Source organism: Rhinoderma darwinii, chromosome 9 (assembly GCF_050947455.1).
Source record: "Rhinoderma darwinii isolate aRhiDar2 chromosome 9, aRhiDar2.hap1, whole genome shotgun sequence".
Taxonomy (NCBI): domain Eukaryota; kingdom Metazoa; phylum Chordata; class Amphibia; order Anura; family Rhinodermatidae; genus Rhinoderma; species Rhinoderma darwinii.
In genome coordinates, this window is record NC_134695.1 from 71,565,565 (window position 1) to 71,591,617 (window position 26,053).

Consider the following 26,053-nt stretch of genomic DNA (forward strand, 5'->3'; position numbering starts at 1 on the left):
AAGCTCATTCCCCAATGACTAGATCTGCCATTAGTGGGGGTCCGACTGCTAGGAACCTAAATGGCACAGAAGTGGCTTCATGTCCTCGGCTGCTTCCATTGACCTTGTTGGGGAGTGATCCTCACTAATTGGATTGGGGGGGGGGGGGTGTGAAGGATCGTCCACTTCAGATCTAGTCAATAATGGCGATTAAAGAGAGTTTGTTTGGATAAAGAACCCCTCCAGCACGGAGACAATGGGGGATATTTGTGGACACGGCTGTTCCCAGGTGCTCCAGCCCAATTGTACAGCAGGTTGTACCTGGAGTTGCCTATGCCACTTGTCTGCACCCAGCGGAGGAGGGGGAATGACCACATTTTTGCCTATGGCCAGATTTACTGGAAGGGGATGATAGGAAACGTGACGGGAAGCACAATAACGACTACAGGATCCTATCTGATCTCTTCCTGGAACCGACTGACTCATCCGACATGTCTGAAATACCTCTGAGCTCCACATATTATCAGTCTTCAGAGCTGCAATCTTACTACAGCGATACCAAAGCTGCAGTAACAGAGAAATACTCTGATATTATTACAGTTGACATCCAATTTACACTCCATTCACACCCAGAGCTGCATTCAGAATTCTGCAGGATGCTTCTTAAAAATAAATCGGAGCGAATTTCCTATAACATATTGTACAAGGCTGTATTGCATCTGGCCGGTTATTAGATTATGTTTTTTGGCACTGCTATACAAACCCAGGCATGTAAACTGTGTTTCCCTCATCAGTAAGTATGAGCTGTACATACACTGACACAGTAGAGAACAGTCGAGAGATGCGAGTGTAGATAGTTTAAGTGCAGCTTTTGATGTGACTAGGGTAAATGCAGCTTTGGATGGGACTGGAGTATAAGACATGTTGGGACACAATTATCACACAAAGTAAAAGAAAGGATTTTCAAGTTAACACAACTTTATATATCAGATAAATCTGAATGTAAAATGATGTCTAAAAGTAAACCTATAACAGAAGAGGATGATGGGGATCATGTCTGTCGAACCAGTCCACCCATAATACATAGAAGAACAATACCAGTCTCCCCTGGTGAGATCAGATTTAACAACTCTCCATATAAATACGCCCGGGGTGGTCCTAGAAACTTTAAGACCCACCTGTTGTGGGGATCTAAGGAGGATTAAAGGTTTGCCGGCCCCTGCTGGTGCACAGGACCTATCCCCCAGGCTGACCTGACCTGTGGGAGTATAGAACTAAAAGTCCCAGCATGTACTGCAAGCCATAGGCACGCCACAGCGTGAAGGTCTGCAGCAGTTGCCAAAGGTTCTGCAACTACAATAGTGCAATCACTTCTCCCTGTAAAGTAGAATGTATAGAACCCTGAACAATGACCAGTTAAGGCAAGGCACTATAAGTAGCCATACAATGTACACACCGACCAATGAGCGCGCTGCAAGAGTGGGACCGCCAACGTCCGAGACAACGCGACAGAGACACCAAAACCCTCCCCAGACAGATCGTACGTACGAATCTATTGTCATCCAATCACTGATCGTAAAGCTGGCGGCTTCCATATGCACTCAACTGCTGGCGCCATTCACGTACAGCCCATATGAACAACCCATCCTCACATGCCGATCCTCACAGGTCAAATGCTCATCAGAGGGGGTTCCCTGCTCGGGTCTATAGAATTCAATCATTCTCATCTGCATAAAAATGTCCACAGGAAAAGTAGCCTTAATTGGAGGAAATCTTATATGAAATGTAATAACCCTCTAGCAGGACGGGGATCCCTATAAGGCTTCGTTTAAATCTGCGTCAGGTCTCTGTTCATGGAATCCATCGGAGCGTTCAGTCAGGGGACCCATGAACGGAATCCAAACTGAAACCAACAGAAACCATAGGTTTCCATTTGGATCACCATTGATTTCAATGGTGATGAATCCGGTGCAAATGGTTTCCGTTTGTCACCGTTGTGTAAGGGTTCCGTCGATTTGACGGAATAGCGCAGTCGGCTACGGTATTGATTTCATGGAACCCTCAAAAAATGGTGACAAACAGAAACCATTGGCACCGGATCCGTCACCATTGAAATGAACTTGGTGGACATGTGTCTTTTTTCAACCGTACGAACTATGTAACTATGTAACTATGAATGGTGATGTGAACGGAAACCTCAGTCAGGGTTCAGTTCATGGGTTCCCCTGAAGGAAAGGTCCGACAGAACCCATGAACGGAGTCCTGACCCAGATGTGAACGAAGCCTAAGGCCTGCAGTTTTTTTTTTTAATCAGTTCAAGTTTATTCAACAAAATTCACAACTGTACAGGTCATTCTCATACAGTGTATAAGCAAATTTCCACAGACCCGCTTATGTATTTTCAACAAAACATTCCCTTCCCCCCAACTCCCCCTTGTACCCCCCCAGCCGGTCTTCTCGTTACACCTTTTTTAATTCTATCTCCTTCTCCTTCCCTTTTCCATTCCCCCTCTTACGTCTACTCCCCGTATTTACCCCACCGTCAGTAGCCCTATACCTGAATGTGGGACCGTACTAAGGCCTGCAGTTTAATACTGACCATAAACATGTGATAACTGAATGTTTATTTGGCAGACAGTTAGAAGCCCAGACTCCGCCACAAACACGCATATTCGGCATAAACGCGTATGTTATTTCAATATGTAGATAAGCAATTCGGGAGCCGCTTATCTGGCACCAAATTGCTTATTAATTCCAAATGGTCTGATCACGATTGCCCTGATGGGGAAATTTTGGAGGGACTGCAAATCTATCACCACAGACATGAGATTAATAATGAGATCCACCAATGAAAGCTTCATGTCTATGGCCATCACCTGACTGTCCCAGCACTTTCTATCTCTTCTACTCTCGGTCCCAAACCTTAGCCACACGTTCCACTCCCAGTGATGTCACCTCTTCCCAGCAGGCAATGCCCAAAGGTATTACATTGTGAAAGGATCGTTTCTCTTTAGTATGACTGACAAAAAATCTCCGGAAGAAGACAATAGGATTGTAAGAAGGAAATAAGACACAAGCAAAAGCTTATACAAGCGAAACGCGGACCAAGACCATACAAAAAACTCAAAGCAAAAATATTTTCTCTGATCTCCTCTTGAGTCCCCTTCAGAGCACATTATAATGGACATTACCTAATCCGGACATGACCTGATCTTAGGGCCCAATGGGCCTTTGGCTGATATCGGAAATGAGGTTCAATTCGCAGATGATAATACACAGCATAATGCACTTTAATACAATGTATTTATATATAGGGACAATAACGGGCTGTAATAACACTCAATGCTACTATTAATACAGGACAGACAGAGCGCACTCCTACCTGTCAGCATCTCCTTGTCCCATAGACGTGTTTCGCTGAAGGGTTTCTCGTACGGCCGCCATCCCATCAGGCAGGCGATTCAGTCTTCGGGTGTAGAGGCCCAGACCCCCATCTGTCATATAACTGTAACAAGAGAATAAGAGACATCTGCATCAGCCGGCCACAGAATATTACAGGACCTCCCACATATATATGTAAAGAGAGGCACTCCAGACACTACTTATATCAACATGAAGGATTCAATCATCATTACCAAGCTGCATGAGAAAAGACATTTAAAAACAAGTTTTTATAAAAATAAAAATGAATTAAAAATTCCAACTACAACACTGCCCTCTATGGACAAGAATATAACTACTATAATACTGCCCCTATATACAAGAATATAACTACTATAATACTGCTCCTATATAGAAGAATATAACTACTATAATACTGCTCCTATATACAAGAATATAACTACTATAATACTGCCCCCTATGTACAAGAATATAACTACTATAACACTGCCCCTATATACAAGAATATAACTACTATAATACTGCCCCTATATACAAGAATATAACTACTATAATACTGCCCCTATATACAAGAATATAACTACTATAATACAGCTCCTATATAGAAGAATATACCTACTATAATACTGCCTCCTATATACAAGAATATAACTACTATAATACTGCCCACTATGTACAAGAATATAACTACTATAATACTGCCCCTATATACAAGAATATAACTACTATAATACTGCTCCTATATACAAGAATATAACTACTATAATACTGCCCCCTATATACAAGAATATAACTACTATAATACTGCCCCTATATACAAGAAAATAACTACTATAATACTGCCCCTATATACAAGAATATAACTACTATAATACTGCCCCTATATACAAGAATATAACTACTATATTACTGCTCCTATATACAAGAATATAACTACTATAATACTGCCCCTATATACAAGAATATAACTACTATAATACTGCCCTCTATATACAAGAATATAACTACTATAATGCTGCCCCTATATACAAGAATATAACTACTATAATACTGCCCCCTATGTACAAGAATATAACTACTATAATACTGCCCTATATACAAGAATATAACTACTATAATACTGCCCCTATATACAAGAATATAACTACTATAATACTGCCCCTATATACAAGAATATAACTACTATAATACTGCCCTCTATATACAAGAATATAACTACTATAATGCTGCCCCTATATACAATATAACTACTATAATACTGCCCCTATATACAAGAATATAACTACTATAATACTGCTCCTATATACAAGAATATAACTACTATAATACTGCTCCTATATACAAGAATATAACTACTATAATACTACCTCCTATATACAAGAATATAACTACTATACTACTGCTCCTATATACAAGAATATAACTACTATAATACTGCTCCCTATATACAAGAATATAACTACTATAATACTGCCCCTATATACAAGAATATAACTACAATAATACTGCCCCTATATACAAGAATATAACTACTATAATACTGCCTCTATATACAAGAATATAACTACTATAATACTGCTCCTATATACAAGAATATAACTACTATAATTCTGCTCCTATATACAAGAATATAACTACTATAATACTGCCTCTATATACAAGAATATAACTACTATAATACTGCCCCTATATACAAGAATATAACTACTATAATACTGCCCCTATATACAAGAATATAACTACTATAATACTGCCCCCTATATACAAGAATATAACTACTATAATACTGCCTCTATATACAAGAATATAACTACTATAATACTGCTCCTATACACAAGAATATAACTACTATAATACTGCTCCTATATAGAAGAATATAACTACTATACTACTGCTCCTATATACAAGAATATAACTACTATAATACTGCTCCCTATATACAAGAATATAACTACTATAATACTGCCCCCTATGTACAAGAATATAACTACTATAATACTGCCCCTATATACAAGAATATAACTACTATAATACTGCCTCTATATTCAAGAATATAACTACTATAATACTGCTCCTATATAGAAGAATATAACTACTATAATACTGCTCCTATATACAAGAATATAACTACTATAATACTGCCCCTATATACAAGAATATAAATACTATAATACTGCCCCTATATACAAGAATATAACTACTATAATACTGCCCCTATATACAAGAATATAAATACTATAATACTGCCCCTATATACAAGAATATAACTACTATAATACTGCTCCTATATACAAGAATATAACTACTATAATACTGCTCCCTATATACAAGAATATAACTACTATAATACTGCCCCTATATACAAGAATATAACTACAATAATACTGCCCCTATATACAAGAATATAACTACTATAATACTGCCTCTATATACAAGAATATAACTACTATAATACTGCTCCTATATACAAGAATATAACTACTATAATTCTGCTCCTATATACAAGAATATAACTACTATAATACTGCCTCTATATACAAGAATATAACTACTATAATACTGCCCCTATATACAAGAATATAACTACTATAATACTGCCCCTATATACAAGAATATAACTACTATAATACTGCCCCCTATATACAAGAATATAACTACTATAATACTGCCTCTATATACAAGAATATAACTACTATAATACTGCTCCTATATACAAGAATATAACTACTATAATACTGCTCCTATATACAAGAATATAACTACTATAATACTGCTCCTATATACAAGAATATAACTACTATACTACTGCTCCTATATACAAGAATATAACTACTATAATACTGCTCCCTATATACAAGAATATAACTACTATAATACTGCCCCCTATGTACAAGAATATAACTACTATAATACTGCCCCTATATACAAGAATATAACTACTATAATACTGCCTCTATATTCAAGAATATAACTACTATAATACTGCTCCTATATAGAAGAATATAACTACTATAATACTGCTCCTATATACAAGAATATAACTACTATAATACTGCCCCTATATACAAGAATATAAATACTATAATACTGCCCCTATATACAAAAATATAACTACTATAATACTGCCCCTATATACAAGAATATAAATACTATAATACTGCCCCTATATACAAGAATATAACTACTATAATACTGCCCCTATATACAGGAATATAACTACTATAATACTGCCCCTATATACAAGAATATAACTACTATAATACTGCCCCTATATACAAGAATATAACTACTATAATACTGCCCCCTATATACAAGAATATAACTACTATAATACTGCCCCTATATACAAGAATATAACTATTATAATACTACCCCAATATACAAGAATATAACTACTATAATACTGCTCCTATATACAAGAATATAACTACTATAATACTGCTCCTATATACAAGAATATAACTACAATAATACTGCCCCTATATACAAGAATATAACTACTATAATACTGCCCCTATATACAAGAATATAACTACTATAATACTGCCCCTATATACAAGAATATAACTACTATAATACTGCTCCTATATACAAGAATATAACTACTATAATACTGCCTCCTATATACAAGAATATAACTACTATAATACTGCCTCTATATACAAGAATATAACTACTATAATACTGCCCCTATATACAAGAATATAACTACTATAATACTGCCCCTATATACAAGAATATAACTACTATAATACTGCCCCCTATATACAAGAATATAACTACTATAATACTGCCTCTATATACAAGAATATAACTACTATAATACTGCTCCTATATACAAGAATATAACTACTATAATACTGCTCCTATATACAAGAATATAACTACTATACTACTGCTCCTATATACAAGAATATAACTACTATAATACTGCTCCCTATATACAAGAATATAACTACTATAATACTGCCCCCTATGTACAAGAATATAACTACTATAATACTGCCCCTATATACAAGAATATAACTACTATAATACTGCCTCTATATTCAAGAATATAACTACTATAATACTGCTCCTATATACAAGAATATAACTACTATAATACTGCTCCTATATACAAGAATATAACTACTATACTACTGCTCCTATATACAAGAATATAACTACTATAATACTGCTCCCTATATACAAGAATATAACTACTATAATACTGCCCCCTATGTACAAGAATATAACTACTATAATACTGCTCCTATATAGAAGAATATAACTACTATAATACTGCTCCTATATACAAGAATATAACTACTATAATACTGCCCCTATATACAAGAATATAAATACTATAATACTGCCCCTATATACAAGAATATAACTACTATAATACTGCCCCTATATACAAGAATATAAATACTATAATACTGCCCCTATATACAAGAATATAACTACTATAATACTGCCCCTATATACAGGAATATAACTACTATAATACTGCCCCTATATACAAGAATATAACTACTATAATACTGCCCCTATATACAAGAATATAACTACTATAATACTGCCCCCTATATACAAGAATATAACTACTATAATACTGCCCCTATATACAAGAATATAACTATTATAATACTACCCCAATATACAAGAATATAACTACTATAATACTGCTCCTAAATACAAGAATATAACTACTATAATACTGCTCCTATATACAAGAATATAACTACAATAATACTGCCCCTATATACAAGAATATAACTACTATAATACTGCCCCTATATACAAGAATATAACTACTATAATACTGCCCCCTATATACAAGAATATAACTACTATAATACTGCTCCTATATACAAGAATATAACTACTATAATACTGCCTCCTATATACAAGAATATAACTACTATAATACTGCTCCTATATACAAGAATATAACTACTATAATACTGCCCCCTATATAATAGAATATACCTACTATAATACTGCCCCTATATACAAGAATATAACTACTATAATACTACCCCCTATATACAAGAATATAAGTACTATAATACTGCCCCCTATATACAAGAATATAACTACTATAATACTGCCTCTATATACAAGAATATAACTACTATAATACTGCCCCCTATATACAAGAATATAACTACTATAATACTGCCCCCTATAAACAAGACTATAACTACTATAATACTGCTCCTATATACAAGAATATAACTACTATAATACTGCTCCTATATACAAGAATATAACTACTATAATACTGCCCCTATATACAAGAATATAACTACTATAATACTGCCCCTATATACAAGAATATAACTACTATAATACTGCCTCCTATATACAAGAATATAACTACTATAATACTGCCCTTATATACAAGAATATAACTACTACAATACTGCCCCTATATACAAGTATATAGCTACTATAATACTGCCCCTATATATAAGAATATAACTACTATAATACTGCTCCTATATACAAGAATATAACTACTATAATACTGCCACTATATACAAGAATATACCTACTATAATACTGCTCCTATATACAAGAATATAACTACTATAATACTGCCTCCTATATACAAGAATATAACTACTATAATACAGCCCCTATATACAAGAATATAACTACTATAATACTGCCCCCTATATACAAGAATATAACTACTATAATACTGCTCCCTATATTCAAGAATATAACTACTATAATACTGCTACCTATATACAAGAATATAACTACTATAATACTGCTCCTATATACAAGAATATAACTACTATAATACTGCCCCCTATATAGAAGAATATAACCACTATAATACTGCTCCCTATATACAAGAATATAACTACTATAATACCGCTCCTATATACAAGAATATAACTACTATAATACAGCCCCTATATACAAGAATATAACTACTATAATACTGCTCCTTATATACACGAATATAACTACTATAATACTGCTCCTATATACAAGAATATAACTACTATAATACTGCCCCTATATACATGAATATAACTACTATAATACTGCCCCTATATCCAAGAATATAACTACTATAATACTGCCCCTATATACACGAATATAACTACTATAATACTGCTCCTATATACAAGAATATAACTACTATAATACTGCCCCTATATACATGAATATAACTACTATAATACTGCCCCTATATCCAAGAATATAACTAGTATAATACTGCCCTTATATACAAGAATATAACTACTATAATACTGCCCCCTATATACAAGAATATAACTACTATAATACTGCCCCTATATACAAGAATATAAGTACTATAATACTGCCCTTATATACAAGAATATAACTACTATAATACTGCCCCCTATATACAAGAATATAACTACTATAATACTGCCCCTATATACAAGAATATAACTACTATAATACTGCTCCTATATACAAGAATATAACTACTATAATACTGCCCCTATATACAAGAATATAACTACTATAATACTGCCCCCTATATACAAGAATATAACTACTATAATACTGCCCCTATATACAAGAATATATCTACTATAATACTGCCCCTATATACAAGAATATAACTACTATAATACTGCCCCTATATACAAGAATATAACTACTATAATACTGCCCCTATATACAAGAATATAACTACTATAATACTGCTCCTATATACAAGAATATAACTACTATAATACTGCTCCTATATACAAGAATATAACTACTATAATACTGCCCCCTATATACAAGAATATAACTACTATAATACTGCCCCTATATACAAGAATATATCTACTATAATACTGCCCCTATATACAAGAATATAACTACTATAATACTGCCCCTATATACAAGAATATAACTACTATAATACTGCCCCTATATACAAGAATATAACTACTATAATACTGCCCCCTATATACAAGAATATAACTACTATAATACTGCCCCCTATATACAAGAATATAAATACTATAATACTGCCCCCTATATATAAGAATATAACTACTATAATACTGCTCCCTATATACAAGAATATAACTACTATAATACTGCCTCCTATATACAAGAATATAACTACTATAATACTGCCCCTGTATACAAGAATATAACTACTATAATACTGCCCCTATATACAAGAATATAACTACTATAATACTGCCCCCTATATACAAGAATATAACTGCTATAATACTGCCCCTATATACAAGAATATAACTACTATAATGTGAATACATATAATCCACAGCAGGGCAGTCTGTATACATATATTTCCAGTGCAGCTCTTTCCTGTAGAGGGCAGTATTACAGGGGTCTCCTCCGGCGATCAGACAATCTCATACAGAGGAGCAGACACATTCCAGGTTGAGGAGAAGGAATGACAATCCCCTGCAATCAGACACTGGAGCTGTGTCCCCACTAAACCTTTATCTCAAACTACCCAACCACTTAAGATTTCGTCTTTACATTTACTATAAAGAATAATACAGTCAATTATTCCCTGTTATCAGCCACTTCAGGCTGGGGGAGGCTGGCTGTAGTAGTCTTCAATAGGATCACATATCTCCAGCTCTGAAAGCCTCTAGAATGTATATACTCTTTACTTGCCTACTAACCTGATATAATGTGATAATAATCTGCTAACCGTTCAGGACGTGTAATCTACACAGAGTAATAAAAAAGAGCAATAAACCGGGGCTAATCCTTAAAGGGCAGGTGCTTAATTCTGTAGCGCTGAGGTTTAGTCCATTTAATCCCTTTCCCATTCGTCTCAGAGTAATAGGTGGAGGTTTAGTCTCTGTCCCTTGGAAATCAGAGCTTTGTCAGACCCCCATTATACGGAGATTACGCCTGTGCAACGTCTGAGGAATTCACAGCGATTTTAGAGACAGATCCGGTGTCAGTGCACGATCCGGTACAATGTAACCCCCGCCAGACCAGGGCAGTGTAACCCCCCCAGACCAGGGCAGTGTAACCCCCGCCAGACCAGGGCAGTGTAACCCCCGCCAGACCAGGGCAATGTAACCCCCGCCAGACCAGGGCAATGTAACCCCCCCCAGACCAGGGCAGTGTAACCCCCGCCAGACCAGGGCAATGTAACCCCCCCCCCAGACCAGGGCAATGTAACCCGTAACCCCCCCCCCAGACCAGGGCAGTGTAACCCCCGCCAGACCAGAGCAGTGTAACATCCCCCCCCCCCCAGACCAGGGCAATGTAACCCACGCCAGACCAGGGCAGGGTAACCCCCGCCAGACCAGGGCAATGTAACCCCCGCCAGACCAGGACAGTGTAACCCCCGCCAGACCAGGGCAGTGTAACACCCCCCCCCCCCAGACCAGGGCAGTGTAACCCCCGCCAGACCAGGGCAGTGTAACCCCCGCCAGACCAGGGCAGTGTAACCCCCGCCAGACCAGGGCAATGTAACCCCCGCCAGACCAGCGCAGTATAACTCCCCCAGACCAGGGCAGTGTAAATCCACCCCCCCCAACCAGGGCAGTGTAACCCCCGCCAGACCAGGGCAGTATAACACCCCCCCAGACCAGGGCAGTGTAGCCCCCGCCAGACCGGGGCAGTGTAACCCCCCCCCAGACCAGGGCAGTGTAACCCCCGCCAGACCAGGGCAGTGTAACCCCCAACAGACCAGGGCAGTGTAAATCCCCCCCCCCCCCCCCAAACCAGGGCAGTGTCTCCTACCAATGTACAGGTGAGGCAAGCATGTCTCATTTATTAACCCGTCTATAATAGAAGATTGGAGAAAATAAATTACAAAAAAGAATTGTCTCTTGACGTGTGCGCCATTTTTATCAATCTCCCCAGGTGCCTGTATGTCCACGTTTTCTGTTCTTTATTAGAGAAGCTGCTGCAATACAGCGCCCGGACAACTGGCCGAGGGGCAGAAAATGTCATATTCCACACACTAGGGCTGTTTTTAGGAAGTCTGCAGCCGTCAGTCCACAAGTACAGGCTGCCATAAACTACTCCGCAGGACAGAAGTGGAACATGTCAGACTCCCATCATCCTTACAGACCACGATCAGAGCGCTCGACAGTGTTTCCAATAACAACATCCTATTAGGGAATTGCCCTCTACTAATAAATGCTCCTTTCTAACAATACACATTTAAAGGTTCATCTAATAAGGGTTAAATCTTTGTCTATGAGCTGACCGCAGAAGCTTGCAATCTAAAAGTTCTCCATAACTAGAATGACTCCAGTGAGAAGGTGAAGAATTCCTGTCCCTACCTGTGTCCTGACAGCAGCAGCCGGTGACAGCGCACACAGAGGCGGCCGGGTGTCTGCAGCTTCAGACGGGTTGGTGCGGTTTACATGTAGCTGGGGGGAGAGGGAGGGAAGCTGCACACCAATGATCTGCTGCTTGTACCCGACACCAGTGTAAAGATGCCCCCGGGACGGGTTCCTGACGTTGCTAACCTGCAGAGCCTGCTGGGACCTTCTCATATCACTGAGCACAACCCCAGGGGCAATGATACAAGGCCATTTCCTAAATGTCACCAGAAGCTCCCAGAAGTGGCCAATTCACCCTCCCATTTCTTCCAGTTCAGGGAACACAACTCCAAATCAGATTAGGTCGACTTGCAAAAACAAGAAAATAACTAAGACGACAAAAGACGAATATTCTCAGTGTATGATACATGATGGGTGATGACATAAGAGGAGTATTCTCAGTGTGTGATATATGATGGGTGATTACATAAGAGGAGTATTCTCAGTGTGTGATACATGATGGGTGATGACATAAGAGGAGTATTCTCAGTGTGTGATACATGATGGGTGATGACATAAGAGGAGTATTCTCAGTGTGTGATACATGATGGGTGATGACATAGGAGGAGTATTCTCAGTGTGTGATACATGATGGGTGATGACATAAGAGGAGTATTCTCAGTGTGTGATACATGATGGGTGATGACATAGGAGGAGTATTCTCAGTGTGTGATACATGATGGGTGATGACATAGGAGTATTCTCAGTGTGTGATACATGATGGGTGATGACATAAGAGGAGTATTCTCAGTGTGTGATACATGATGGGTGATGACATAGGAGGAGTATTCTCAGTGTGTGATACATGATGGGTGATGACATAAGAGGAGTATTCTCAGTGTGTGATACATGATGGGTGATGACATAGGAGGAGTATTCTCAGTGTGTGATACATGATGGGTGATGACATAGGAGTATTCTCAGTGTGTGATACATGATGGGTGATGACATAGGAGGAGTATTCTCAGTGTATGATACATGATGGGTGATGACATAAGAGGAGTATTCTCAGTGTGTGATATATGATGGGTGATGACATAGGAGGAGTATTCTCAGTGTGTGATACACGATGGGTGATGACATAAGAGGAGTATTCTCAGTGTGTGATACATGATGGGTGATGACATAGGAGGAGTATTCTCAGTGTGTGATACATAATGGGTGATGACATAAGAGGAGTATTCTCAGTGTGTGATACATGATGGGTGATGACATAGGAGGAGTATTCTCAGTGTGTGATACATGATGGGTGATGACATAAGAGGAGTATTCTCAGTGTGTGATACATGATGGGTGATGACATAAGAGGAGTATTCTCAGTGTGTGATACATGATGGGTGATGACATAGGAGGAGTATTCTCAGTGTGTGATACATGATGGGTGATGACATAGGAGTATTCTCAGTGTGTGATACATGATGGGTGATGACATAGGAGGAGTATTCTCAGTGTATGATACATGATGGGTGATGACATAAGAGGAGTATTCTCAGTGTGTGATACATGATGGGTGATGACATAGGAGGAGTATTCTCAATGTGTGATACATGATGGGTGATGACATAGGAGGAGTATTCTCAGTGTGTGATACATGATGGGTGATGACATAAGAGGAGTATTCTCAGTGTGTGATATATGATGGGTGATGACATAAGAGGAGTATTCTCAGTGTGTGATACATGATGGGTGATGACATAAGAGGAGTATTCTCAGTGTGTGATACATGATGGGTGATGACATAGGAGGAGTATTCTCAGTGTGATACATGATGGGTGATGACATAGGAGGAGTATTCTCAGTGTGTGATACACGATGGGTGATGACATAAGAGGAGTATTCTCAGTGTGTGATACATGATGGGTGATGACATAAGAGGAGTATTCTCAGTGTGTGATACATGATGGGTGATGACATAGGAGGAGTATTCTCAGTGTGTGATACATGATGGGTGATGACATAGGAGTATTCTCAGTGTGTGATACACGATGGGTGATGACATAAGAGGAGTATTCTCAGTGTGTGATACATGATGGGTGATGACATAGGAGTATTCTCAGTGTGTGATACATGATGGGTGATGACATAGGAGTATTCTCAGTGTGTGATACACGATGGGTGATGACATAGGAGGAGTATTCTCAGTGTGTGATACATGATGGGTGATGACATAAGAGGAGTATTCTCAGTGTGTGATACATGATGGGTGATGACATAAGAGGAGTATTCTCAGTGTGTGATACATGATGGGTGATGACATAGGAGGAGTATTCTCAGTGTGTGATACATGATGGGTGATGACATAGGAGTATTCTCAGTGTGTGATACATGATGGGTGATGACATAGGAGGAGTATTCTCAGTGTATGATACATGATGGGTGATGACATAAGAGGAGTATTCTCAGTTTGTGATATATGATGGGTGATGACATAGGAGGAGTATTCTCAGTGTGTGATACACGATGGGTGATGACATAGGAGGAGTATTCTCAGTGTGTGATACATGATGGGTGATGACATAAGAGGAGTATTCTCAGTGTGTGATACATGATGGGTGATGACATAAGAGGAGTATTCTCAGTGTGTGATACATGATGGGTGATGACATAGGAGGAGTATTCTCAGTGTGTGATACATGATGGGTGATGACATAAGAGGAGTATTCTCAGTGTGTGATACATGATGGGTGATGACATAAGAGGAGTATTCTCAGTGTGTGATACATGATGGGTGATGACATAGGAGGAGTATTCTCAGTGTGTGATACATGATGGGTGATGACATAGGAGGAGTATTCTCAGTGTATGATACATGATGGGTGATGACATAAGAGGAGTATTCTCAGTGTGTGATACATGATGGGTGATGACATAAGAGGAGTATTCTCAGTGTGTGATATATGATGGGTGATGACATAGGAGGAGTATTCTCAGTGTGTGATACATGATGGGTGATGACATAAGAGGAGTATTCTCAGTGTGTGATACATGATGGGTGATGACATAGGAGGAGTATTCTCAGTGTGTGATACATGATGGGTGATGACATAAGAGGAGTATTCTCAGTGTGTGATACATGATGGGTGATGACATAAGAGGAGTATTCTCAGTGTGTGATACATGATGGGTGATGACATAAGAGGAGTATTCTCAGTGTGTGATACATGATGGGTGATGACATAGGAGGAGTATTCTCAGTGTGTGATACATGATGGGTGATGACATAGGAGGAGTATTCTCAGTGTGTGATACATGATGGGTGATGACATAAGAGGAGTATTCTCAGTGTGTGATACATGATGGGTGATGACATAGGAGTATTCTCAGTGTGTGATACATGATGGGTGATGACATAGGAGTATTCTCAGTGTGTGATACACGATGGGTGATGACATAGGAGGAGTATTCTCAGTGTATGATACATGATGGGTGATGACATAAGAGGAGTATTCTCAGTGTGTGATACATGATGGGTGATGACATAGGAGGAGTATTCTCAGTGTGTGATACATGATGGGTGATGACATAGGAGTATTCTCAGTGTGTGATACACGATGGGTGATGACATAAGAGGAGTATTCTCAGTGTGTGATACATGATGGGTGATGACATAGGAGTATTCTCAGTGTGTGATACATGATGGGTGATGACATAGGAGTATTCTCAGTGTGTGATACACGATGGGTGATGACATAGGAGGAGTATTCTCAGTGTGTGATACATGATGGGTGATGACATAAGAGGAGTATTCTCAGTGTGTGATACATGATGGGTGATGACATAAGAGGAGTATTCTCAGTGTGTGATACATGATGGGTGATGACATAGGAGGAGTATTCTCAGTGTGTGATACATGATGGGTGATGACATAGGAGTATTCTCAGTGTGTGATACATGATGGGTGATGACATAGGAGGAGTATTCTCAGTGTGTGATACATGATGGGTGATGACATAGGAGGAGTATTCTCAGTGTGTGATACATGATGGGTGATGACATAAGAGGAGTATTCTCAGTGTGTGATACATGATGGGTGATGACATAAGAGGAGTATTCTCAGTGTGTGATACATGATGGGTGATGACATAGGAGGAGTATTCTCAGTGTGTGATACATGATGGGTGATGACATAAGAGGAGTATTCTCAGTGTGTGATACATGATGGGTGATGACATAAGAGGAGTATTCTCAGTGTGTGATACATGATGGGTGATGACATAGGAGGAGTATTCTCAGTGTGTGATACATGATGGGTGATGACATAGGAGTATTCTCAGTGTGTGATACATGATGGGTGATGACATAGGAGGAGTATTCTCAGTGTATGATACATGATGGGTGATGACATAAGAGGAGTATTCTCAGTGTGTGATACATGATGGGTGATGACATAGGAGGAGTATTCTCAGTGTGTGATATATGATGGGTGATGACATAGGAGGAGTATTCTCAGTGTGTGATACATGATGGGTGATGACATAAGAGGAGTATTCTCAGTGTGTGATACATGATGGGTGATGACATAGGAGGAGTATTCTCAGTGTGTGATACATGATGGGTGATGACATAAGAGGAGTATTCTCAGTGTGTGATACATGATGGGTGATGACATAAGAGGAGTATTCTCAGTGTGTGATACATGATGGGTGATGACATAAGAGGAGTATTCTCAGTGTGTGATACATGATGGGTGATGACATAGGAGGAGTATTCTCAGTGTGTGATACATGATGGGTGATGACATAAGAGGAGTATTCTCAGTGTGTGATACATGATGGGTAATGACATAGGAGTATTCTCAGTGTGTGATACACGATGGGTGATGACATAGGAGGAGTATTCTCAGTGTATGATACATGATGGGTGATGACATAAGAGGAGTATTCTCAGTGTGTGATACATGATGGGTGATGACATAAGAGGAGTATTCTCAGTGTGTGATACATGATGGGTGATGACATAAGAGGAGTATTCTCAGTGTGTGATACATGATGGGTGATGACATAAGAGGAGTATTCTCAGTGTGTGATACATGATGGGTGATGACATAGGAGGAGTATTCTCAGTGTGTGATACATGATGGGTGATGACATAAGAGGAGTATTCTCAGTGTGTGATACATGATGGGTAATGACATAGGAGTATTCTCAGTGTGTGATACACGATGGGTGATGACATAGGAGGAGTATTCTCAGTGTATGATACATGATGGGTGATGACATAAGAGGAGTATTCTCAGTGTGTGATACATGATGGGTGATGACATAAGAGGAGTATTCTCAGTGTGTGATACATGATGGGTAATGACATAGGAGTATTCTCAGTGTGTGATACACGATGGGTGATGACATAGGAGGAGTATTCTCAGTGTATGATACATGATGGGTGATGACATAAGAGGAGTATTCTCAGTGTGTGATACATGATGGGTGATGACATAAGAGGAGTATTCTCAGTGTGTGATACATGATGGGTGATGACATAGGAGGAGTATTCTCAGTGTATGATACATGATGGGTGATGACATAAGAGGAGTATTCTCAGTGTGTGATACATGATGGGTGATGACATAAGAGGAGTATTCTCAGTGTGTGATACATGATGGGTGATGACATAAGAGTATTCTCAGTGTGTGATACATGATGGGTGATGACATAAGAGGAGTATTCTCAGAGATATATATATATAGTATATACCATCCAGTAGAGCTAATATAGACAAACATGAGACAGGATAGTAAATAGATCGTATACACGTATAACCATCAATACAGCGGGATGCAGATACTGTCTGTACCTCCTTTGTGCATAACGATGTTGCGGTAAGTATTACCTGCAGTCCTATGCAAAGCAACACATAATATATTGTAATTCACCATGAGCTGTGCCAAATGACAAACTCAGTTCTGCTCCACCGCCATATGAGTTAATCGTCCTATAAAGGACATCCTCGCCTGGCATTGATGCCTCTCATCCCAGCCCCCCATAAATGTGTTCCCAGGACGGGGTAACAACGCGGGATGTGATGTCATGGGGATAAACGGCGGAAGTGTCTTTCTTTGTGCCCATATTCTGAGGACAATTACTGAACAGCTTGACCTCATCCACGTGATCATCACTCCCTTCCGGATGGAGAATCGCGCAGCTCAGGTTCATTATTATCAGCCCAGCAGGGAAGACAATTACCGAGGGGCCAAACAAGGAAATCCTGAATTATTATAGTGAGTGACATGCCAGATGTGTACGGACCGGAATCTTATAATAAATTCATTGTATCCAGGGGTGCAGGTATGAGGGGTGCAGAGGCTGCAGTTGCTCCCCAGCCCTGGTGCCTGTATGTGGACAGCAGTATTGTAGAGGGGGTGTACAGAGGAGCGATCATAATCGCACAGTCTCTCCATATAAATGAATTCTTCACTAGACGCAAGGATTCTATGCAGCGTAAAGTCATCGCGCACATCGGTACGTGACGTTTGGGTGGGGGGGTTCTTCCTAGTACAACTCTCTCATGAACCTCTGACAATTAGGATTATGGCTGTGCCTTGTCGATCAGCATCCCAAGGACTGATCTGTCTATATACACGACTGAAATAATTCACAACTAAAAGTGTTATAGCGAAATGTATATAAAATACAAATGAATAGCGAAATAAAAAAAATAAAATCATGAAATAAAAATAAGCAACATCATTAAAGTGTAGCTAAACGTTCGACAAACTTCTGACATGTCATAGAGACATGTCAGAAGTTTGGATTGGTGGGGGTCCGAGCACGGAGACCCCCATCAATCGCTAGAACGAAGCCACTGAAGGTCTCGTGTGAGCGCTCAGCTGCTTCGTTTCTGTTTGTCTTTTTCCGGAAAGCCGATGTATCGGAGTACGGACTCATAGACTTTATATTGAGTCTGTACAACGATACATTTATTTCCGGAAATAGCCGAACAGACACGTAACGGCTGAGCGCTCACACGAGACCTTCAGCTGCTTCATTCTAGAGATTTGTGGGGGTCTCAGTGCTCGAACCCCCAGCAATCCAACTTCTGACATGTCTCTATGACATGTCAGAAGTTTGTCGAACGTTTAGCTGCACTTTAAGCATCTGGGAAAAACCCGCTCTACTGATGAACCAGTCATGTGTATATCTAGCGCCACCTTGTGGCTAGAATATTTAGTCGCAGTGCAGACCTCTTGGGAGATTTAACATATTTCATTTCGGTGCGGGGGGATTTAAGCCATCAGTTCTATTAGGCTTTTCCTGCCGGTAGCGGGAAATAAGGAGGATAAAATACAGCATAACCATGTCAGAACCTTCCCTCCAAATAATAAATAATCCTGGAGCCTGTCTACTAAAAGTCGGATCAATACAATAGTTGATATCCTATATTGTAATGGACTCTGCTGCAGTGCATTGTGGGAGATGTAGTTTATTCCACCTCTGTGCAGTGCCTGGTGTCAACACTTCATCTTCCACAATGGAAAACAGCAGAATATGCTTTGTAGGATCATCAGCAGATAAAAGCAGCAAATCTGTGCAGCAGCTCTGAATGTGACTGGAGTATAAAACACGAAAATGACATGATAAGTAAAGCAAACAATTTCCATGTGTGGATTCATTCTATTTATAAACTATACAATGATAAAGATGTGATAAGAACCTTACCCGCTGGTGATGTCATCGCTTCGGATATTCTTGCTCAGGACATCGCCGTCGCTCATGTATCCAGTGGCATCGACACGGACGTTCTCCAAATCCATCTCGTCCCCCTTGTCGTCGTTGTGACCTGCGTTGCCTCTGGAAGTCAGTTGCCTCCTGAGAGGTGCGGAGTAGACATAACGTCCTGGTTCACAGTTGATAAAGCGACTGGCGCTGGCTCGCTGCGGGTACCCGTTACCCATGGATGGCGCATCTCCTGCCTGCAGACGAGGGCTGGATTGGCCCAGCCTCCATGATAAAGGTGTGGGCCGGGAAGCCAGATTGAGAATACTTCGCCCGCTGATTTCAGTAGTGATGTTACTGTCAAACGTGGTTTCCAATGTGCTGGAGGCAAAAAAAAACAACAACACGATGTGATACAAAAAACGTACAACCCAACAGGCGAGCGGAAAACATCCTCCCGCACCCGATCATGAGTGGAGCGAATACAAGGGAAAAATCGCAAGACTGCGCTAACTGCGCTCAGACCCTCACGTTTCACCGTATAAAGGAACCTTCTATAACTTTCTAATAAACTTTATGCCTCTGCTTGATGTCAGTGAATGGAAATGTCCACATTTTGTGATGGACTGAAACCCTATCCTGAATAAAGTCCTGCTAACACAGCTGATGGACTTATTACAATGTACCCTATCTAATTTAGACAATCACGCTACACCCCAGACTGTCTAACTCAGGACTGGAGAGAGGGATTTGTCCTGCTGATTTAGCTTACCAGGGATTGTCTTAGCTGGATACATTGTAACAGATTCTCAGCTATGTGAGAAGGACTAGGTCGGGAGGCTTTTCAGGTCAGTAAATATTTATATTTACTGGCAGCAAGCAGAGATCCGGAAAATGGTAAAGGACTGAAACAATGTTACAAAGTGGCAGAACTTTTTATTATCATCCTGAGGCTGAAGACATGTTCAGAGCTAATATTTCTTACAGCTGAGGGTTTGTTACAATTGTTTTTGGTCCAGCGAATCCTCTGTGAGATAGACAGTCTGGAATCCAGACGGATATATTTTATCTGCACTGATACATTGCAGCAAACCATCAGGACAGGAGAGAGATTTTTGCTGCTGCTCTGGATGTAAATAAGGGTATGTGCACACGCACTAATTACGTCCGTAATTGACGGACGTATTTCGGCCGCAAGTACCGGACCGAACACAGTGCAGGGAGCCGGGCTCCTAGCATCATAGTTATGTACGATGCTAGGAGTCCCTGCCTCGCTGCAGGACAACTGTCCCGTACTGAAAACATGATTACACTACGGGACAGTTGTCCTGCAGCGAGGCAGGGACTCCTAGCGTCGTACATAACTATGATACTAGGAGCCCGGCTCCCTGCACTGTGTTCGGTCCGGTACTTGCGGCCGAAATACGTCCGTCAATTACGGACGTAATTAGTGTGTGTGCACATACCCTAAGAATGTTCCTATTCAGTGACAGCAAGGAAAACCTTTCTAGCTCCAGAAAACATCATAGAACTATCCTTTTAACCCCTGGGTTTCTAGCTAAGGTAGAAATGTCAGAGCCACTTTTAGAGTCTGTTCACACGGTGCGCTCAAATCGCGGTGTATTGCCATGATTACCACAAAATCGCCACAAAATAATTAGCCGTTTTAAATAAACAGCGATTTGACTGCACCGAGTGAATAGACTCTAGGTAGTTGTATCACAAGTCGCCCCCGTTTCATTCATGTATATTGATTAGACCTGCAGCTCCACAGCTCAGAACCAGATCAGCAGGTCGCTGCGGGGTTGTGAATCCTACAGACCGGCCGCCCCCCACAGGTGATGGATTATTAGTGATGTATAACATGCAGAAGACACACAGACCCCCTCCCCACCTGTGGCTGATCTGTGTTCCCCTGAGGCTGGACATGGTTTCCTCCAAGTTCTGCCGGAGATCTGCAATGTTCTTCACCGTTCTCAGTCTCCGGGTTTCTGGATCTTCCCCTGAAAAAAAAAGGTGAATGAGAAGAATCAGGAAAAATGAGTGAAGCCAGAAAGTAATTCCATGTATAGTGGAGGCGAAGCAGGTAGAATATATGATCATATCCATCTATCTCATAGCTATCTCTCTCTTCAGATCTCTCTCTCTCGCTCATCTCTCCCTCATATATCTCTCTGCAGATCTCTCATCTCTTCAGATCTCTCTCTTCTCTCTCCCTCTTATATATCTCTGTCTCTTCAGATCTCTCTCTCTTATATCTCTCTCTTATGTCTCTTCAGATCTCTCATCTCTCTCTTCAGATCTCTCTCCAGATCTCTCTCTCTCTTATATCTCTCTTATATATCTCTCTCTTATGTCTCTTCAGATCTCTCATCTCTCTCTTCAGATCTCTCTCTCTCTTATATCTCTCTTATATATCTCTCTCTTATGTCTCTTCAGATCTCTCATCTCTCTTCAGATCTCTCTCCAGATCTCTCTCTCTCTTATATCTCTCTTATATATCTCTCTCTTATATGTCTCTTCAGATCTCTCTGTTCAGATCTCCCTCATATATATATATATATCTCTTCTGATCCCTCTCTCTCTCTCATATCTCTCTCTCTTCAGATTTTTCTCTCTCTTATATATATCTCTCTCTCTCTTCAGATCCCTCTCTCTCTCTCTCATCTGTTCAGATCTCTCATCTCTTCAGATCTCTCATATATCGGTCTCTCTCTCTCTCTCTTCAGATCTCTCATCTTGCTCTCTAATCTCTCATCTCTCCCTCTTATATCTCTCCCTCTTATGCAGATCTCTCTCTGCAGATCTCTCTCTTATATATATCTCTCTTTCAGATCTCTCTCTCTCATCTCTTCAGATCTCTCTTATATCTCTCTCTCATATATCTGTCTCTCTTCAGATCTCTCATCTCTCTTCAGATCTCTCATCTTTCTCTCTAATCTCTCACTCTTATATCTCTCTCTGCAGATCTCTCTTCAGATCTTTCTCTTCAGATCTCTCATCTTGCTCTCTAATCTCTCATCTCTCCCTCTTATATCTCTCTCTCTTCAGGTCTCTCTCTCATCTCTCTCTTCAGATCTCTCATCTTTCTCTTCAGATCTCTCTCTCTCTTCAGCTCTCTCATCTCATCTCTCTCTTCAGATCTCTCATCTCTCTTCAGCTCTCTCATCTCTCTCTCTTCAGCTATCTCTCTCTCTTCAGATCTCTCATCTCTCTCTTCAGCTCTCTCATCTCATCTCTCTCTTCAGATCTCTCATCTCTCTTCAGCTCTCTCATCGCTCTCTCTTCAGCTATCTCTCTCTCTTCAGATCTCTCATCTCTCTCTTCAGCTCTCTCATCTCATCTCTCTCTTCAGATCTCTCATCTCTCTTCAGCTCTCTCATCGCTCTCTCTTCAGCTATCTCTCTCTCTTCAGGTCTCTCTCTCATCTCTCTCTTCAGATCTCTCATCTTTCTCTTCAGATCTCTCTCTCTCTTCAGCTCTCTCATCTCATCTCTCTCTTCAGATCTCTCATCTCTCTTCAGCTCTCTCATCTCTCTCTCTTCAGCTATCTCTCTCTCTTCAGATCTCTCATCTCTCTCTTCAGCTCTCTCATCTCATCTCTCTCTTCAGATCTCTCATCTCTCTTCAGCTCTCTCATCGCTCTCTCTTCAGCTATCTCTCTCTCTTCAGATCTCTCATCTCTCTCTTCAGATCTCTCACTTCAGATCTCTCATCTCTCTCTTCAGATCTCGCTCTCTCATCTCTCTCACTCATATCTCTCACTCATATATATATATATATATATATATATATATATATATATCTCTCACTCTCGCTCTTCAGATCTCTCTCTCATCTCTCTCTTCAGATCTCTCATCTTTCTCTTCAGATCTCTCTCTCTCTTCAGATCTCTCATCTCTCTTCAGCTCTCTCATCTCTCTCTCTTCAGCTATCTCTCTCTCTTCAGATCTCTCATCTCTCTCTTCAGATCTCTCACTTCAGATCTCTCATCTCTCTCTTCAGATCTCGCTCTCTCATCTCTCTCACTCATATCTCTCTCATATATATATATATATATATATATATATATATATATATATATATATATAACTCTCACTCTCGCTCTTCAGATCTCTCTCTTATCTCTCTCTCTCTTCAGCTCTCGCTCTCTCATTCATATATATATATATCTCTCTTCATATCTCTCTCTCTACCTTATACATGGCATGATATCCTGTACGGATGCCATGAATGTGTTGTGCGGCTTTCCATATAGACAGGATAGAATAATCCGTGCACATGGTTGATGGCGATGTGATGATGTAACCCAGTGATCCACTTACCAGACAGATCCTCCAGACACGGAGTTCCTGTTTTATTATAGAGCGTGGGCTCCGTGTGAATCCCTCCTGTGCCGCTCTCCACCGAAACATTTCCTTCATTGTCTGTCTGAGACCTACACGAAGCAGACGGAAGAAAACGACAAACTCAGCCACTCTGCAGCAGGTCCTGCATACATAATACATCAGTATAATCTGTACACAGCCACTCAACTGCAGCCATGAAATATTCATACAAAGAAAACTCTACATGCAGACGAGCGTCCAGACCGATTAATCCGCCACGTAGAACAGGGCTTTAATTAAACCATCTTCAGGATGCGTCTGTCCAGGTGTCGCCCTCTTCCGGCGAGTTGTTAAAAACTTTATTCATCAGTCTCTTAGTTTCATCTATTTTTAGGATTGCTGAGTGACAACCAATATGGCCGCCATTACAGAGGTGGTAACCCAGCTGTCCTAGAGTTCAGAGGGCCAAATCTTCCTGCGTAGGCATAGACAAGGAAGCAATGGATGTGTCACTGCATACATGCAACTAGGCAGATGTGCCATTCAGGAGCTTGGGCGAGCTGGGTAACTACTCCAGGGGGTGCTGAAATACCCAACATTTCCAGAAAAGGACGACTCTGGGAATTTATTGGGAAGTTTTTGTTTTTTTGTAATTATTTAAGAGAGAAATATTCCTTAGGCCTTATTCACACGAACGTGTGCGTTTCGCGCACGTTGCAGTTCCGTGTGACATCCGTGAATGGTGCGTGTCTGCGTGATTTTTGCGTATATGGCATCGTTATGACACTCTGTTTTTATGTTTAAAATCAGAAATCAAGGAGGTGCTTTAATTTTTGCCTTCATTTCTTAAACAACTGTTGCGCGAATCACGCGCAGCACACGGAAGTGCGTCCGTGTGCCGCATGTGATTTTCACGCACCCACTGACTTCAATGGGTGTGTGATGCGCCAAAACCGCTCAAGTATAGGACATGTTGTGAGTTTTACGCAGCGGACATATGCTGCGTGAAAATCACCGACTGTCTGAACGGCCCCATTGAGTTACAGACGTGAATTACGCTCGTGTGAATAAGGCCTTAATCTGCAACCTTTGGAGTGTAATAAAGTTCATCACATATTAAGGGGTGCTTAAGGCCCTGTTCACACGGAGCTCCTTGGCGCGGTTTTTGACGTGGAAGCCGCGTCGGAAACCGCGCCAAAAAACAGGCAAAATCTCCTCCCCCTGATTTCAACGGAAGGCGGAGGCATTTTTTAATTTTTTTTGGAAAGAAGCGGCATGCCCTTTCTTCAGACGTTTCCGCCTCTGACCTCTGAGGCAGAGAAAGTAGTTTTCGCGGCGTGTTTTGCCGGCGGCGCTCAATGGCCGCGGCCGAAAAACACGGCAAAGT

General features: G+C 40.2%; 1 protein-coding gene across 5 annotated transcripts in view; it reads right to left on the reverse strand.

The window, feature by feature from the left end:
• NAV2 (neuron navigator 2) overlaps positions 1-26,053 on the reverse strand; it is a 365,925-nt gene that overhangs the window by 56,508 nt on the left and 283,364 nt on the right. For all 5 annotated transcript variants that reach the window (XM_075838119.1, XM_075838117.1, XM_075838116.1 and 2 more), the window contains 4 exons: positions 24,664-24,776; positions 22,233-22,341; positions 20,342-20,719; positions 3,362-3,484 (listed from right to left, as the gene is read on the reverse strand). In XM_075838119.1, coding sequence (XP_075694234.1) covers positions 3,362-3,484; positions 20,342-20,719; positions 22,233-22,341; positions 24,664-24,776 — 723 coding nt within the window. The remainder of the gene's footprint in view (positions 1-3,361; positions 3,485-20,341; positions 20,720-22,232; positions 22,342-24,663; positions 24,777-26,053) is intronic.